The following is a 14263-nucleotide window of genomic DNA, read 5'->3' on the forward strand; positions in this document are numbered from 1 at the left end:
CTCTGCAAGAGGAGGGCTGGGTTTCCGCCACCCCGTGCAAGTGTTTACAGCTGAGAAACCGCTCTAGGCTAGGAGACTCCCTGGCAGGCAGCCTGGGCCAGCTCCCGCTTTTGTCTCAAACCCGCAGCCTCTGGGTTAGCAGCTGTCCTGCAGAAAACGTGATTAGGCTACCAGCAATGGCACCCTGGCAACCATTTGCAGGTCAGTGGCAACTCCTTTTGTCCTCCACAACAGCCACGACATGGTCTCAGAGTGGTTGCGCTGACTTGTTTTCGGGAGGAGGCAAAAACCCCAACGTCGTAACCTGTGAATTTTTTTGTGGCTTTGCTTTTTGTTTAATCCATCCTCAGGACACTCAGCCTGGTTCTGCCCTGAACTGGCCCACTGCCTTCGGGATTTCATTTTTTTCAAGCACGACAACTTCCACTGTGTACAATGAGTAGTTTACTACGACTCGGAGGAGTAGATGAACACATTCACTCATCAATTGTTACTTGCTTCTGTTACAGAAATCGTATTAAAAATAAATAAGGAAATAGAGGCTATGCCAACAGAGACCATGGCTGGAGTAACCAGTCCAACCCCGGCCCTGCCGCCCCGCGGAAGCACGGCAAGGCAGCTCCGCGCCGACGCTCAGAGTCCCTGTCCGGCGGGGCTCAGCATCTCCTGCAGCACCAGGTGAAGCAGATGGTTCTGTTCTGCGCTCAGCAGCGGCCAGAGCTCGGCCTGAAGTGCCTTCAGCGCCTCCGCGTCCTTCTCCTGGCACGCAAGCACCGCCGACTGCAGCAGGAGGAAAAGCTCGGCCGGTAGGTAGCTCGCCGCCGGCGGCAGCCCTCCACCGGTCCCGGGGCCACCGCCGAGCCCGGGCCCCGGGCTGCCCTCGGGCGCCTCCCAGCAGTACTGTTCCAGCGTCCGGGCATGCTCAGGCAGCAGTTTGGCGGGGGGCGGCTGCAGCAGGAGCAGCAGCAGCACCCGAGACACCTCGCAACGCGCCAGCACGTCCAGGCACGCACCACCGGGTACACCGCCGGCACCCAGTCCGGCCCCGGCCAGCGCCTGTGCCCGGGTCAGCGCCGCCAGCGCGCCGGCGTAGTCGCGGCCCAACAGCAAGCAGGAGGCGCGGTCAGCCAAGCAGCGCAGGGCCTCCAGGGGAAGCCGCGCCGCCGTCAGCAGCTCGGCCGCCCGCTGCAGAGGCGCGGCAGCTCGGGCGGGCTGTCCCGTGTCGCGCAGCGCCGCCGCCAGCTCCAGGCACAGCCCAGCCGCCAGCGCCGGCTGCCCCCGCTCCAGGTGCAAGCGGGCCGCGAAGGCGCCGCAGCTCTGCGCCGCCGCCACATGTTCGCCGAAGCCGCCGCGCAGCCCCAGGCGTTGCCGCAGGTCCCGCTCCTGCCGCAGGAAGAGCCGCGCCGCCTCGGCCAGGGCGGCCGCCTCGGCGGGCCCGTGGAAGAGGCTCTGGGCGCAGCGCGCTACGGCTAGCTGGCACCAGGCCGCGTAAGGCAGGCTCTCCTGGGCGCGCAGCTCCCGCGCCAGCGCCGCGAACTGCTCTGCCGCCTCCGCAACGTTCGGCTTCCGCAAGAACCGCCGCCGGAGCTTAGCCGACACCAGCCGGTACCGCGATAGAAAGTCTCCGTCCCCACCGAGGCCCTGCCCGGCGCCGCCCGCCGCGCCGGAGCCCGAGCCGCCCGCCGCCGCCAGCATCGCGCACCGCCCGGAACTGATGCGCCCCGGCGCGCTCTACGCCGCCTCGCCTGCCGCCGACAAATCGAGGCCCCGTCCGGGGTCACGCGGGACACCGGGCGGGGAGCTGACGGGGAAGGGCGGAGCCATGGCGCGGGGTGCGTCGCGGCGTGGGCACGGCCAGTGCCGGACTGGTTGGGCAGTAGCGGCGCGTCCGTGTCGGGGCCCAGGCTGCCCCCTGCCGGTCCCTCGGCTGGCCCGCATGCAGCCGTGTGCTGTTCCCTTTCCTGCTGGCGCGCTCCAGGGACACCGCTCGGTTCCCTGCAGGAAGGTTGGCCCCTCCGAACCAACAGAAAGGACGCCAGTGGGAGTGGAGACCTGCTTAGGGTTAATCACACAGCGGAATCTCTGTCTGCAGCAGCCCCGGCTGCAGGTGATACATCTGTCTGCAGGTAACCGGTGAAGTTAGTGCAAACCCGAGGATCGTTTGCTAATGGTGTTGTGTGTGTCCTCTGGGGCAGCTTGTGAGAAAAGGAGCTTTAAATCTCCCACTGACTCTTCAGCTTGGCCATCACATTTTCAGAGCTGCTTTGGAATTCATTACTGGTGGTTCCAGACCCCAGCCACTGTCAGCTGCAGAATCTGAGGAATGTCAGAAACAAAATCAAGGGAGGACACATTTCCGAGCCTCTCCTTCCACGCTTGCCTCGCTCTTCCCTGCTGGTGCTTGCTGATACCTAAGTAGGAAGTGTCCTGAGACAATGTCAGCAGCACCAAGTGATTTCCTCATCAGGTTGCTCTACCACAGCCACCTCAAAACTCTGGTGTGTTTCCTACGTGCGCTGCCACGCTCCCAGTTGTGAACCCCGACGCTGAACGAATCTCCAGCTCTTGAACGGGAGGAACTGCTGCAATCTGGAGGTGCGTCCGGGCGTGCGGGGCGGGTGGCGCTGGGCGCGGATTGGTCACGCAGTGACGCGGAGCATGTCGGGAAGGGCAGGGCCTGCCGAGGGGCGTCCTTTCCGGTTCTCGAGCGGCGGCGGCGCTACCACGCGGGGCGGTCATGGCGGACGGGGACGGTGCGTAGCGGCGGGAGCCCCCGGGATGCCGCCTCGCCCCGCTGGGCGCGGTGTGCAGAGGCGGAAGAGGGTTCGGTGGGAGGCGTCCGCGCGGGACTCGAGACCGCTGTGGTGCCACGTGGGGGAGGGTTGGGGGCGAACGTTCCCCGGGGCCTGGCCCGCTCCCGGCGCGGCGGGATCGGCAGACCCTCGGCGGGACGCTTAGTGTGTCGCTTCCGCAGGTTCCAGCGTAAAGAAGCGGCGGAAGAAGGAGAAGCGCGTGCTGCTTGATGAGGATGTGGCGGTGAGTACGGGGCCGCCCGCCCTGGAGGAAGACTTGTTTGGGATGCCTGGGGGCTTCCCCAGCCCCATCTGCGGCGGCACGGTCCGTGGGGCTTGGAAGGAGGTCTGGGTGTAGCGGAGCCCACCTAGTGTGCCCAGATGGGTTACCCCGGCCCTCACCAGAGGCAGCGTGGCCGCTCCGCGCCTAGAAGCCGCGCCCGCGTGGCGGGCAGCAGAACCGCGTGGTGGCGGTGGGGGTAGGGGTAGCGCAACGCAGCGCCGGCCGGCAAGTTTCTCGTCTCTGATCTGGAGGTATTTAATCTGCTTTTTAGGAGATTCAGCATACCGAAGAATTTTTAATCAAGCCCGAGTCCCGGATCCCCCAGCTGGACACGTCTCAGTGGCCTTTGCTGCTGAAGGTAGAGCAACTTAGTGGCTTCTTCCTGTGCCTGTTTCTTCCTTTGTCCTCTCGGTGCAGGGCAGTGGAGGTGCAGAGCTCGCTCTTTGTGTCACCATTCTCCTAAGCGCTAGCACGTGTGCCCCTCAAAGCAGAAGCCAGCCCCCTGCACTGAGAAATCATGTTGCAAAGTTTGTTCAGCAGTCTCGTTTGCATACCTGCTCCCTAGATTTACCGTTTGCTGTGGAGACCACACCAAATTTCTTAAGCTATTCCATTTCTTTCTGACAGTGGCTTGTGGCCTGTTTAGGCTTAAAAATTGCCTGTCCCGAGTTTCTGTGGCAGTGGAGTTATCCTGCATTTTAAATGTCGGCATTCTCCTTCTTTCCCATCTCTTTCAGTGCAGGTCTTCTGCTTCTCTTTCTGGAAAAGGTGATTTCATTGTTAGGTCACTTTCATTTTGGAGGAGACTCTCTTGCTTAAATGTACAAGTGACTTTGTAACTGGGCAGATGTACTGGGGCAAAGCAATCTTGAAATCGAGGTGAGCTCAACAACACCTCTGATTTTTGCTTGGCTCTTGCAGAACTTCAACAAGTTAAACGTGTTGACTGCACACTACACCCCCCTTCCTTCTGGTGCTAATCCCCTGAAGAGGGAGATTGCTGACTATGTGAGGTGAGTGTAATAAGGGCCAGAGAGCTTGATATTTACTGCACAGTAAATCTTCCAACTGGATTCCCTTTGTACCTTTCTGCTTGACTCAGGTGCTTTGCTACTAACTAGTGAAGGTCTAAAGAGGACCCCCTGATTATTTTCTGTAAAGTTGTCTTGGTCCTGGGGTTGTGGTGGGGTTGTGGTTGGCTTCTGAAGGGCTATGCAAACACTTGAGGAGTTCTGTGGGGTCTTACAGGAAGGTTTTGTTTGCCTTCTAGGCTTTGAGACTGCTCATGGTTTGTAGCATTTGGTTTAGTTTAATGATTAGCAGTCTGGGGAGAAGAGAAATCTTTGACCATGGAACATACCACCTGCACACAGCAGCTTTTGATGGTTAGCAGTCTGGGGAGAAGAGAAATCTTTGAGCATGGAACATATCACCTGCACACAGCAGCTTTTGATGGTTAGCAGTCTGGGGAGAAGAGAAATCTTTGAGCATGGAACATATCACCTGCACACAGCAGCTTTTGAAGTGTGCTTGCTGAGAGCAGCTGCGAGGCTCGTCTCTTAGCGGCACAGAGAGACATTTCTTTGCAGCCGTGGCAAATGCTGTCAAAACTGTTGTGCTCTTGCTCTGTTAGCTCTGAAGCTTAGCCCCTACTCTCCTGTCATCATGCACTGTAGGTCTGGCTTTATTAACCTCGACAAACCTTCCAATCCATCTTCCCACGAGGTGGTGGCCTGGATCCGGCGGATCCTCCGAGTAGAGAAGACAGGACACAGCGGCACCCTGGACCCCAAGGTGACTGGGTGCCTCATTGTGTGCATCGAGAGGGCCACACGGCTGGTCAAGTCTCAGCAGAGTGCAGGTATGTTTGCTGCCTGGCACCATTGGTAGTCTGACTTGGGGAGATGAGGAGTTGAGGACACAGTGGAGATTCCTAGCCTGTGGAAGGACTACCCTCAGTACCTTGAGCTTAAAGGTTGCTTACTCTTCTCATTCCAAGGCTGTGAGGGCATCTGCATGCTTTCAGAGGATTTTTAGGGGGTTTTTAATTGCCTTTCTGGGTCAGTTAAAATGCTTCTGACAGACTGCTTTCATTTCCTGACTGAGCTTGCAGCCTCTACCAGTCCAGTGGAATAACACTTGGTGAAGAAATAAACACGTCTTAGATCAATTCTGTTGGAAGAATAACCAACTCCATAATAAACTGCATACACTTCTAGGAGAGGTGGTTGTGCAAATGTCAGGGCTGTGTGGATGTGTGGCTGTGAGGCAGTGTGGACCTTGAAGTCAACAGTAAATGCAAGTGGCCAGTCCTGACTGCTCTTGTCGTTCTTTCAGGCAAAGAGTATGTGGGAATTGTTCGGCTGCACAATGCAATTGAAAGTGAGGCTCAGCTTGCCAGGGTAAGTCTGGGCACACTGAACCATGCTGGCACTTCCCATGCAGTGTTCAGCACTGGTAGGAGATGAGAGGGTAGGGGCAGACCCGAGGTGTGCTCTGTGTGTGAGGTGATGATGAAGTTTATCCATTCTCTGAGTGCAGTGGTGCTGCCCTCCTGCAGCACCCAGATTCCTGTTCTAGGGTCTGGGTGCTGTGCAGCCTCCAGAGACTCCTCCAGTCTCCCAGTGTCCTACTGGGGGCTGCTGTGGTCTGTGGCTGGCTGCCTGCAGGAGTGAAGTGGTGCCATCAGGGTTGGAGACCCTCTCTGGGGGGCCTCCATCCTGACTGAGATGAGGGATGATGTCTGATCACATACTGCCACCTAATGAGAAAGCTCAGCTCTGCTCACCGGCAGCTGGGGTGGCATTCTGACCGCCACACACATTGCTGGTTGAGATTTGCTTTGTTAAACATGACCTCACCAAATTCTGCTGAACCCTGTAGTTTCTTGCTATGGAAGTGGTTGTAGCTGCTGGAGACCCCAGGGTGCTTTTGTGCTGGGGCACAGCTGTGAGCTGTTACTTCTGCTTCTGCCCTCAGGCCATAGAAACTCTGACAGGTGCCCTGTTTCAGCGACCACCCCTCATCGCTGCTGTCAAAAGACAACTGAGAGTCAGAACTATCTATGAGAGCAAGCTGGTGGAGTATGATCCTGAAAGAAGATTAGGTAAACCAAGGTTTTCCTGCTTCCTTCCTTTTAAGCTGACAGTTGATACATTGATATTGTCTCTTTTTGTGGTGACACGGGCTGCTTCCTGGTTTTGGCAGACGTCTTAAGACCTAAGGTCTCACCACCACCAAGCAGTAACTGCTTCATGCATGACTTTGGTGTGCTGAGAAGCAGATCCCACCTATTTTTTTTGGTACTCCTTCATCCTTCACCCAGGAGCCAAATGATGTCAACCGGATGGCATTAGCACTCGGTGCAAAGATGACCTTCATCTATCACCCTAGGCTGATGGCTCTGTGAAGGGTTGGATGCATAGCTTCTCTTGGAGGGAGCTTCATTTCTAGACAGGTGTTTAAATACTCTCCTGTTGTGTGTTTCAGGTATCTTCTGGGTGAGCTGTGAAGCTGGCACATACATCAGAACCCTCTGTGTTCACCTGGGTTTACTGCTGGGCGTGGGCGGCCAGATGCAGGAGCTCCGCAGAGTGCGCTCGGGCGTCCTGGGAGAGATGGTAGAGTGCTAGCTTTAACCTTAGCCAGCAGCTTTGAAGTTGTCACAGCTGCAAGAGTTCCTTGAAAGGTGCTGCTTTTGGCAGTGTTGGGAGGAGGTGCAGGGGTGCGGGGTTTGGTGAATAGCCCCAAAAGTGTGGGAGCCCTTGCTGTAGGTGAGCTGTAACCAAAGCGTTGAGTTCAGTTCAGGGTGTTCACCTTGTTCTGGTAATTAAGCTTTGGGACACTGAGTGACTGGGAAGTGCACCATGGTGGCTGAAAGTTTTTCTGCCACCTCTGATTCTCAGCCTACAAACCATGCATATGCCAGAGATTCAGATGTGATGTCTACTTAGCAGTCTGTGACCACATGGTGTCAGGGCACACTGCAGGAAACCTGCTTGGTTGAAGTGAGCCTGGGATATGCAGTCTTGTGGGACCTTGAACACTTCTTGTACAGTCTTAACTCTGGCCATAGCTGGATCCTGCTGCTGGCCCAAACTCCAGAACTAGTTTCTTTTCCTTGCCAAGCAGGAGTGTTGGAGTGCAAGTACTTCCCCATGCCCCTGTGCTTAGATGTAAGCACTGGCTATCAGCTGTTTCTGAATTCCAGGTGTTGGGAGCGTCAAGAATTTATTCCATGTCACAGGTGGAAAAGCTTTTGGATAGGACAAGGGGCAATGGTCTCAAACTAGAGGAGAGCAGATTCAGATTGGATGTTAGGAATGAGTTCTTTACCACTGAGGGTAGTAGAACACTGGAACAGGTTGCCCAGGGAGGTAATTGAAGTTCCATCCCTGGAGCTATTCAGGGTGAGGCTCAACAGGGCTGTGGGCAACGTGATGTGGTTGAGGATGCCCCTGCTTACTGCAGAGAGGGTTGGGATAGATAACCTTCAGAGGTCCCTTCTGTGGTGCCATGATCTAGGTTTCTGCTCTCTAGTCTATGTCTAGAAGTCTCAGGGTTTATTCTCATTTCAAAGTTGAAGGTGGGCAGTCTGTATCCTAGATCCAGTGCTGTGTGAGAGCAGGCAGGCAGAAGGAAGTTGGTGGCGGCACCTCAAGCTGTTGTTGGAGAGCGTTCTTGCAGAGCTCTTCCAGGTTGCTTTCTTGATGCTTCCGAGTTGGGCACCTGCACTTTTTGCTGCCTTTCAGCACTCTGTTTGCTGTTGGGCTTGAGCTGTTGCCATTGGGTGGCTGGTGCTGGAGTTGAGAGGGGCTGTGGTGTCTCTGCAGGACAACATGGTGACGATGCACGACGTGCTGGACGCGCAGTGGCAGTACGACAACAACAAGGACGACAGCTACCTGCGCAGAGTCATCCTGCCCCTGGAGAAGCTGCTGACCACCCACAAGCGCCTGGTCATGAAGGACAGCGCGGTGAGTCCTCAGGGGCTGCAGCCAGGGGCTGCAGGCTGGCCTAACTTGCGCTGGTAGTGTGATAAATGGTGGGGGGGGCATCAGGATCTGCTTGCTCAGCACTGTCCTGATGGCTGTGTGGGAGCTCGTGTGAGCCACTGCCACATCAGCAGTGAGATGCAAAAGCCAAGAACTGAGTGGTGGAGAAGCTGCTCTCCACACCTTAGGAGGATCATAGTATCAGTCAGGGTTGGAAGGGACCACAAGGATCATCTAGTTCCAACCTCCCTGCCATGGGCAGGGACACCCCACACTAGATCAGGCTGCCCAGAGCCTCATCCAGCCTGGGCTTGAACACCTCCAGGGACAGGGCCTCGACCACCTCCCTGGACAGCCCATTCCAGGGTTTCACCACTCTCATGGTGAAGAACCTCCTCCTCACATTCAGCCTGAATCTCCCCACATCAGGATACTGATGGTTGTAAGAGATCTCCAGCCATGTTGTTTGCTGTGGTGGATGCTTTGCTTTGCTTGCTTCTTCCAAAGCCCTCAAGTTTCATATAGTGGACAGTAAGAAACAGATACTTAGGGATGTTGCTGCTGGGACACCATCCCTGGAGGTGTTCAAGAGGGGATTGGATGTGGCACTTGAAGCCATGGTTTAGTTAGTCAGGAGGTGTTGGGTGACAGGTTGGACTTGATGATCTCTGAGGTCTTTTCCAACCTTATTGATTCTATGACAGTGATGGCAATGGGAAGCTAAAACAGTGCAGGCACTTCTCGCCTTGCTTTTATTCTGTAACAGTTTGTAAGCTCTCCTCTTCCTTACATTTCCAGGTTAATGCCATTTGCTATGGAGCCAAGATCATGCTGCCTGGTGTCCTGAGGTATGAAGATGGCATTGAAGTTAACCAGGAGATTGTTGTCATCACCACAAAAGGAGAAGCTATCTGCCTAGGTATGGAACTCCTTGTGCCCAGCTAACTGCAGAAGTAACTGACTGCATTCCAGTGAATGAACCACAAATGAGCCCCCATGTGCAGAATGTTTGAAGGGTGCTTCCTCATGGGGACTGTGGGCTCACACACCTTGTCATGTTAAGCAGCAGTGGCTGCATCAGTCCTTGACAAGGTGTGAAGAGCACCTCAGCCTTGTTTCAGCTGTGTGATGCTCAGGTGTGCTCTGTGTGTGAGGTGATGATGAAGTTTATCCATTCTCTGAGTGCAGTGGTGCTGCCCTCCTGCAGCACCCAGATTCCTGTTCTAGGGTCTGGGTGCTGTGCAGCCTCCAGAGACTCCTCCAGTCTCCCAGTGTCCTACTGGGGGCTGCTGTGGTCTGTGGCTGGCTGCCTGCAGGAGTGAAGTGGTGCCATCAGGGTTGGAGACCCTCTCTGGGGGGCCTCCATCCTGACTGAGATGAGGGATGATGTCTGATCACATACTGACACATCACACTGAGCAGATCATTGTAAGATCAACTACTTCATCGACTGCCAGCTTCCCTGAAGTGACTCAGAAGGCTGCTTTGTTCTCACCAGGCTCTGTAAAGAAGCTGTGTGGGTGAGAGGTGCTGACACACTGTACAGATGGGCTGTCACAGTGCTCAGTGCTGCATGGCCTCATGCTCTGCCAGACCTACTGGACTGAGAAGCCTTAGAAGTGTAACACAGCCAAGCTTGCTGTTGTTTGCACTGCCTGCACTCTGGTCATCTCGGGGACGTGGCAAGCAAGCCATTGTTTGCTGGTAGGATTAATCTCCTCTAGTTTGGCTCTTCAGTGTTTTAGGAGCTGATGAAAGAGCAGCAACTCCTTCCTTCTGTGGTGGTGTGGTTCCTTGTGCTGCTTGGAAGTGCTCCAGCAGCTGCTCACAGCTCTTCCCTATCTAGTGGTGCTGCTGGTGCTCTGGGGAATGGTTAGTCCTGCTGTGTTCACTGATCCAGCACTGGTCTGGTTTAAGCTGGAGAGTCCTGTGCTAGGCAGGCAGGGTTAATCACTGATGCACTTGCTGCCTTTGAGCAGGACAGCTCTGAGGTTAGTCCACAACTTGCCTCCAGTGAGGTTTTAGGGTGAAATGGCACTGGTGTGGTGAGGGGAGTTGCTCATTTATGTGCTGGCAGAGGCAGAACAGGCTGAATGCAGCAGGTTCCTGCATCACTGGTGCAGTTCTGTTACACTTACTGAACTCTGCTTCCTCCTGCAGCTGTTGCCTTGATGACCACAGCAGTCATTTCCACCTGTGACCACGGCATTGTGGCCAAGATCAAGAGGGTGATCATGGAGAGGGACACCTATCCCCGCAAGTGGGGTCTGGGCCCCAAGGTGAGTGGCTCCTCTGCTCCATACAGCACCAGCTCTCTTCTGGTAAAGAGCCAAATGATGTGAAGTGGATGGCATGAGCACTCTGTGCAAAGATGACCTTTATCTATCACCCTATACTGATGGCTCTAGAGGGGCTGAGCAAGAAGCTGCTTTTCCTTCTGCTGCTGCTGCAACAGTGCCAAAGTGCAAATTGTCTTATGAGAGGGACACTAAGTGGTGCCTGGAGGGCAGGAGCAGTGGGAACAGCTGTTGTTGGGTTCTTCTCCCATCTCAAGCATGGGGTGGTCATGGAAATCAGGTCAGCAGTGCTGCCTTCACTGCAGTCAGGCTTGAAGCTCACTGCCAAGTTGCTGTGGCTTCTTCCAGTCTTGTGCTTCAGGAGGAGTGCAGAAAGCCATGGGCATGCATGCACATCGTTGGTTTGGCTTGTTCCTGGGTTACCTTCTCTTAGGCTGGGGGGCTGAAGCCCCAGGAAGGATTTCTCCTCTGTGGAGCTTCAGTCTGACTTGTTGCACTTTGCTCTCAGGCCAGTCAGAAGAAGATGATGATCCAGAAGGGTCTGTTGGACAAGCATGGAAAGCCCAACGAGAACACACCAGATACCTGGAAGGAGGAGTATGTGGATTATAGGTGGGTGCAAGGCATGTGGCTCCCAGGGAGTCCCCTGTGCAGGGAGGGCTGGGCTGAGTGCTGCCATTTGTGCTTGGAGCATGTTGGGCCTGGCCCAAGGCTGTCAGCTGTTCTGGACTCATGGGGTGTGGTGGCACTCCAGGGACAGTGCTGGAGAGAGAGGCCCTGAGCAGATAGTTATCCCTTTCTAGCCTGTGCTTGTGGTTTTAGAGGGAGTCAATCTGCTAAATTAAAGAGGGGAGGCCTTGCTGTCACTCAGCCAGCTGGCCCTGGTGCAGGCTGCAGGTCTTCCCCACACCAACCTCCCCACCCAGTGCCTGGCACTGGTTACAGAGCCCTCGAGAGGGGGACAGAGCTTTGTACTTGTGGAGAGCAGCATGAGGCAGCAGCTGTCCTGCTCAGCCTGGGGATCTTCTCTTGCAGGGATGCTTCCAAGAAAGAGGCAGCTGCCATTCCTCAAACTGTGCCACAGGTGGAGAGGACTCCAAAAGTGAGTACCAGCAGCACCCTCTGGCTGCAGGGCTGGGGGGGCCCTGGGGAAGAGTGGATACACACCTGGATGTTCTGGGGACCTAGTGTCCCAGTGTGGTGTGGCTGTGTGGCCAGGAGCTAGCTCTGGGGTGACCTGTTCAGGGCCTTACCCTGAGTCTCTGGGACACTGTGCTTTGGGTATGAGTCCTGTGGTCTGACCTGTGGTGCACAAGCTGCAGCATCTAAGGAAGTGCTTTGCAAGGAGCCACAGTGGAGGTGTGTTGGACCAGAGAACCTCTCTGGAGTCTACAGAGGGTTGTAGAAATGTCCATGCAAGACTTGTATGTAAAAAGTCAGGGTTTGTGCAGTGATCTAAGGCTCTAAGTCAGGGCTTGGTCATGCCTTTGGAAGGGTGCAGCAGTGTTTCACACTCTGGGGCATTTTGGGTAGGGGGTGCAGCTCCGGCAGGAGCTAATCCCGGGCAGTGTATGCTGGAGGGGAGCACTGGCAGTCAACAGCTCACCTCCCCACTCAAAGCATTGCTGACTGCAGAGCTTAAATCAGGTAAAATAGTTGGCAGTGGGCTTGCAGAAAGTTTTGCCATCCCTTGAGGTGCTTGGGCAGAGGGGGTGGCTGACACTGTGTGTTCCCCTGACAGAGGAAGCGAGAGGTGGAGAGTGAGAGCGAGGAGGCCGTGTCCCCCCCGTCCCCTGCCAGCCCACCCCCAGAGGAGCTGAGCAAAAAGGAAAAGAAGAAAAAGAAGAAAGAGAAGAAGGCCAAAGAGGCAGCTGAGAGTGGAGGAGAGCAAATAGAAGTGGTATGTGATTGGGTGCTGCCATGGTGTGGTTCCAGGCATGGCAGAGAATAGAATAGAATTAACCAGCTTGGAAAAGACCTTTGAGGTCACAGAGTCCAACCTGTCACCCAGCACCATCTGATCAACTAAACCCTGGCACCAAGCACCCCAGCCAGGCTCTTCCTAAACACCTCCAGTGATGGTGACTCCACCACCTCCCTGGGCAGCACATTCCCGTGGCCAATCTCTCTTGCTGGGAAGAACTTCTTCCTAACATCCAGCCTAAACCTCCCCTGACACAGCTCACAGTCTAGGAGAGTACCTCTGGGAGAAGTGCCTCAGCACCCTGCTGTGCATGTGCCCAGGGTGCCAGGCTCCCCACAGGCAAAAGCAAGGTGGCTCTGTGGGGACATTTGTAAACTGAGCTGGTTGAAGGTGGTGGGAGATGGGGCAGGTGAGACTTGTGGGGGTGCATCTGCAGTGGGACAGCCATCTGTGCTTTGGGGCAGTTGGTGGGTACGTGTTCCTGGCAGGCCACCAGCCCTGTAAGTGCCCTGGTAGGAGGATGGTGCCTGGCATGGTGCTGGCATTCACTCAGTGTGCTTGAGTGCCTGTATGGCATGAGGGAGGCTTGTGGCCGTGGAGAGCCTGCACTGCATCGGAAATGGGGCTGTTCTTCCTGAGATGAGCAGTGGGAGATCATTCTTTTTTGACTCCTTCCAACCTTTTCCCAGACCTGTGAGACCAGCACCAAGAAAAAGAAGAAGAAGAAGAAACAAAAGGAGGCAGAAGAGAGCTCAGAGTAAGCCACTGGACCTGCCCGCAGCAGATGGCCTCACTGGCCGAGAGGGAGGAGTCCTGGGCCTTGGGAAGAAGAGGACTGGCCGCACAGCAGTGGGGCCAGCAACTTCCAAGTCCCTTTTGCTGCTGTGCATAGGAATGAGCAGGAGTGTCTGGCCCCCATAGCCCTTGCTCAGATACCCCTCCTCATCCTGTTTTAAGGGTTGCCAGAGGAGCGGGGTGCCCGGCTGCCCCTGCGCTGCGTTGCTCTCTGCAGCTGAACGCTGTGCTGCCGCTGGAAGTGCTAGCTTCAGGGAAGCTGCAGCTCCTGCCTCCTCCTTGCTGTCTCTATTTTCACCCTGGAGGGAGGAATGGTTTTTTATCCCCCCTTGTGTCCTGCCTCTTTCTTCCTTCTATTCCAAGATTGGAGCTGCTACCTGACAGCTGCAGAATGTGTTGGTGTCTGAGGGATGTTGATGAGGACATAGGAATTACTTGAAGGTCCCTTCTTTGTTTTTATCTGACCATATGTTGGCTTGAGGCTCAGCTAGCTAAGATGAAACAGTCCACCCCAGGTACTCCTTTTGCATAAATGAATTAGAACCTTAAATTCCTCTCACTTCATAGTGTGGGAACTGACTTGTGAGTTGCCAGAAGTGGCCAGCAGGGCTGTTGAGACCGAAGTCCTTCTGAGGAAGAACTTGGCCAGGGGCAGCTCTAAGGGGCACTGGGTGTGGGGGCTTGAAGGGTTTCAGAGAGCCTTGTCCCAGTTTCCTTATCTGAGGTGGATTGCTGAGGGAGGGTGGTCTCTCCTCTCTCACAGGGCTAGTGCTGAGCCAGGTTTTAGCCCCTTTTTAACAGAGGATCCAGGTTGCTTTTTTACTAGCTTCATCCCTGTAGAGATTGTCTTGGCCTTGTGCTTCTTTTACCCATCTGACCTTTCTCCTCTTGAGTGCTACAGTTGCACGCAGGCAGTGAGGCCTGCAGCTGGTGACTCTAAACCTGAGCAGGAAAAAACAACCAAGAAGTCCCATTTTTTTTATTCTTTTTAACATAAAAATAAAAAGCCTTATTTTTAAGTGGCTGATGGTCTTGCTTACCCAGGGCCTGCAAGAGGTTGCTGAGTGGGGAGGCAGCTTACCACCGCGGGCGTGATGCAGCTGGGGAGCCAAACAGCTGCCCCTTCCACCCAGCCTTAGTGCTGCTCTCCTGGGGAAGCTGCTGGTGCAGAGAGGTGC

At 55.3% G+C, this 14263-nt stretch overlaps 2 protein-coding genes and 5 non-coding genes across 7 annotated transcripts; 6 read left to right on the forward strand and 1 right to left on the reverse strand.

The window, feature by feature from the left end:
• Positions 1 to 285: 285 nt before the first annotated feature.
• LOC137450711 (40-kDa huntingtin-associated protein-like) lies at positions 286 to 1797 on the reverse strand. Its single transcript, XM_068157552.1, has one exon. The coding sequence runs from the start codon at positions 1693 to 1695 to the stop codon at positions 634 to 636; it is 1062 nt and encodes a 353-aa protein (XP_068013653.1). The 5' UTR covers positions 1696 to 1797; the 3' UTR covers positions 286 to 633.
• An 860-nt stretch (positions 1798 to 2657) lies between these two features.
• On the forward strand, positions 2658 to 14104 carry DKC1 (dyskerin pseudouridine synthase 1). The gene is made up of 15 exons (XM_068157549.1): positions 2658 to 2753; positions 2975 to 3036; positions 3347 to 3433; positions 3997 to 4088; positions 4752 to 4936; positions 5413 to 5477; positions 6055 to 6181; positions 6565 to 6695; positions 7908 to 8051; positions 8868 to 8988; positions 10230 to 10348; positions 10875 to 10978; positions 11402 to 11468; positions 12108 to 12266; positions 12980 to 14104. The coding sequence occupies exons 1-15, from the start codon at positions 2738 to 2740 to the stop codon at positions 13049 to 13051; spliced, it is 1551 nt and encodes a 516-aa protein (XP_068013650.1). The 5' UTR covers positions 2658 to 2737; the 3' UTR covers positions 13052 to 14104.
• LOC137450786 (small nucleolar RNA SNORD17) lies at positions 5578 to 5826 on the forward strand. Its single transcript, XR_010989641.1, has one exon. It is a non-coding gene; the product is annotated as a small nucleolar RNA SNORD17 (small nucleolar RNA).
• On the forward strand, positions 6403 to 6478 carry LOC137450784 (small nucleolar RNA SNORD83). Its single transcript, XR_010989639.1, has one exon. It is a non-coding gene; the product is annotated as a small nucleolar RNA SNORD83 (small nucleolar RNA).
• Positions 6858 to 6989, forward strand: LOC137450785 (small nucleolar RNA SNORA36 family). The gene has a single exon (XR_010989640.1). It is a non-coding gene; the product is annotated as a small nucleolar RNA SNORA36 family (small nucleolar RNA).
• LOC137450787 (small nucleolar RNA SNORD17) lies at positions 9219 to 9467 on the forward strand. The gene has a single exon (XR_010989642.1). It is a non-coding gene; the product is annotated as a small nucleolar RNA SNORD17 (small nucleolar RNA).
• On the forward strand, positions 10398 to 10473 carry LOC137450783 (small nucleolar RNA SNORD83). The gene has a single exon (XR_010989638.1). It is a non-coding gene; the product is annotated as a small nucleolar RNA SNORD83 (small nucleolar RNA).
• Positions 14105 to 14263: the final 159 nt, after the last annotated feature.

The sequence above is a fragment of the Melanerpes formicivorus genome, unplaced genomic scaffold (genome assembly GCF_026170545.1).
Source record: "Melanerpes formicivorus ecotype bairdi unplaced genomic scaffold, bMelFor1.0.p_v2 SCAF_37, whole genome shotgun sequence".
Lineage (NCBI taxonomy): Eukaryota > Metazoa > Chordata > Aves > Piciformes > Picidae > Melanerpes > Melanerpes formicivorus.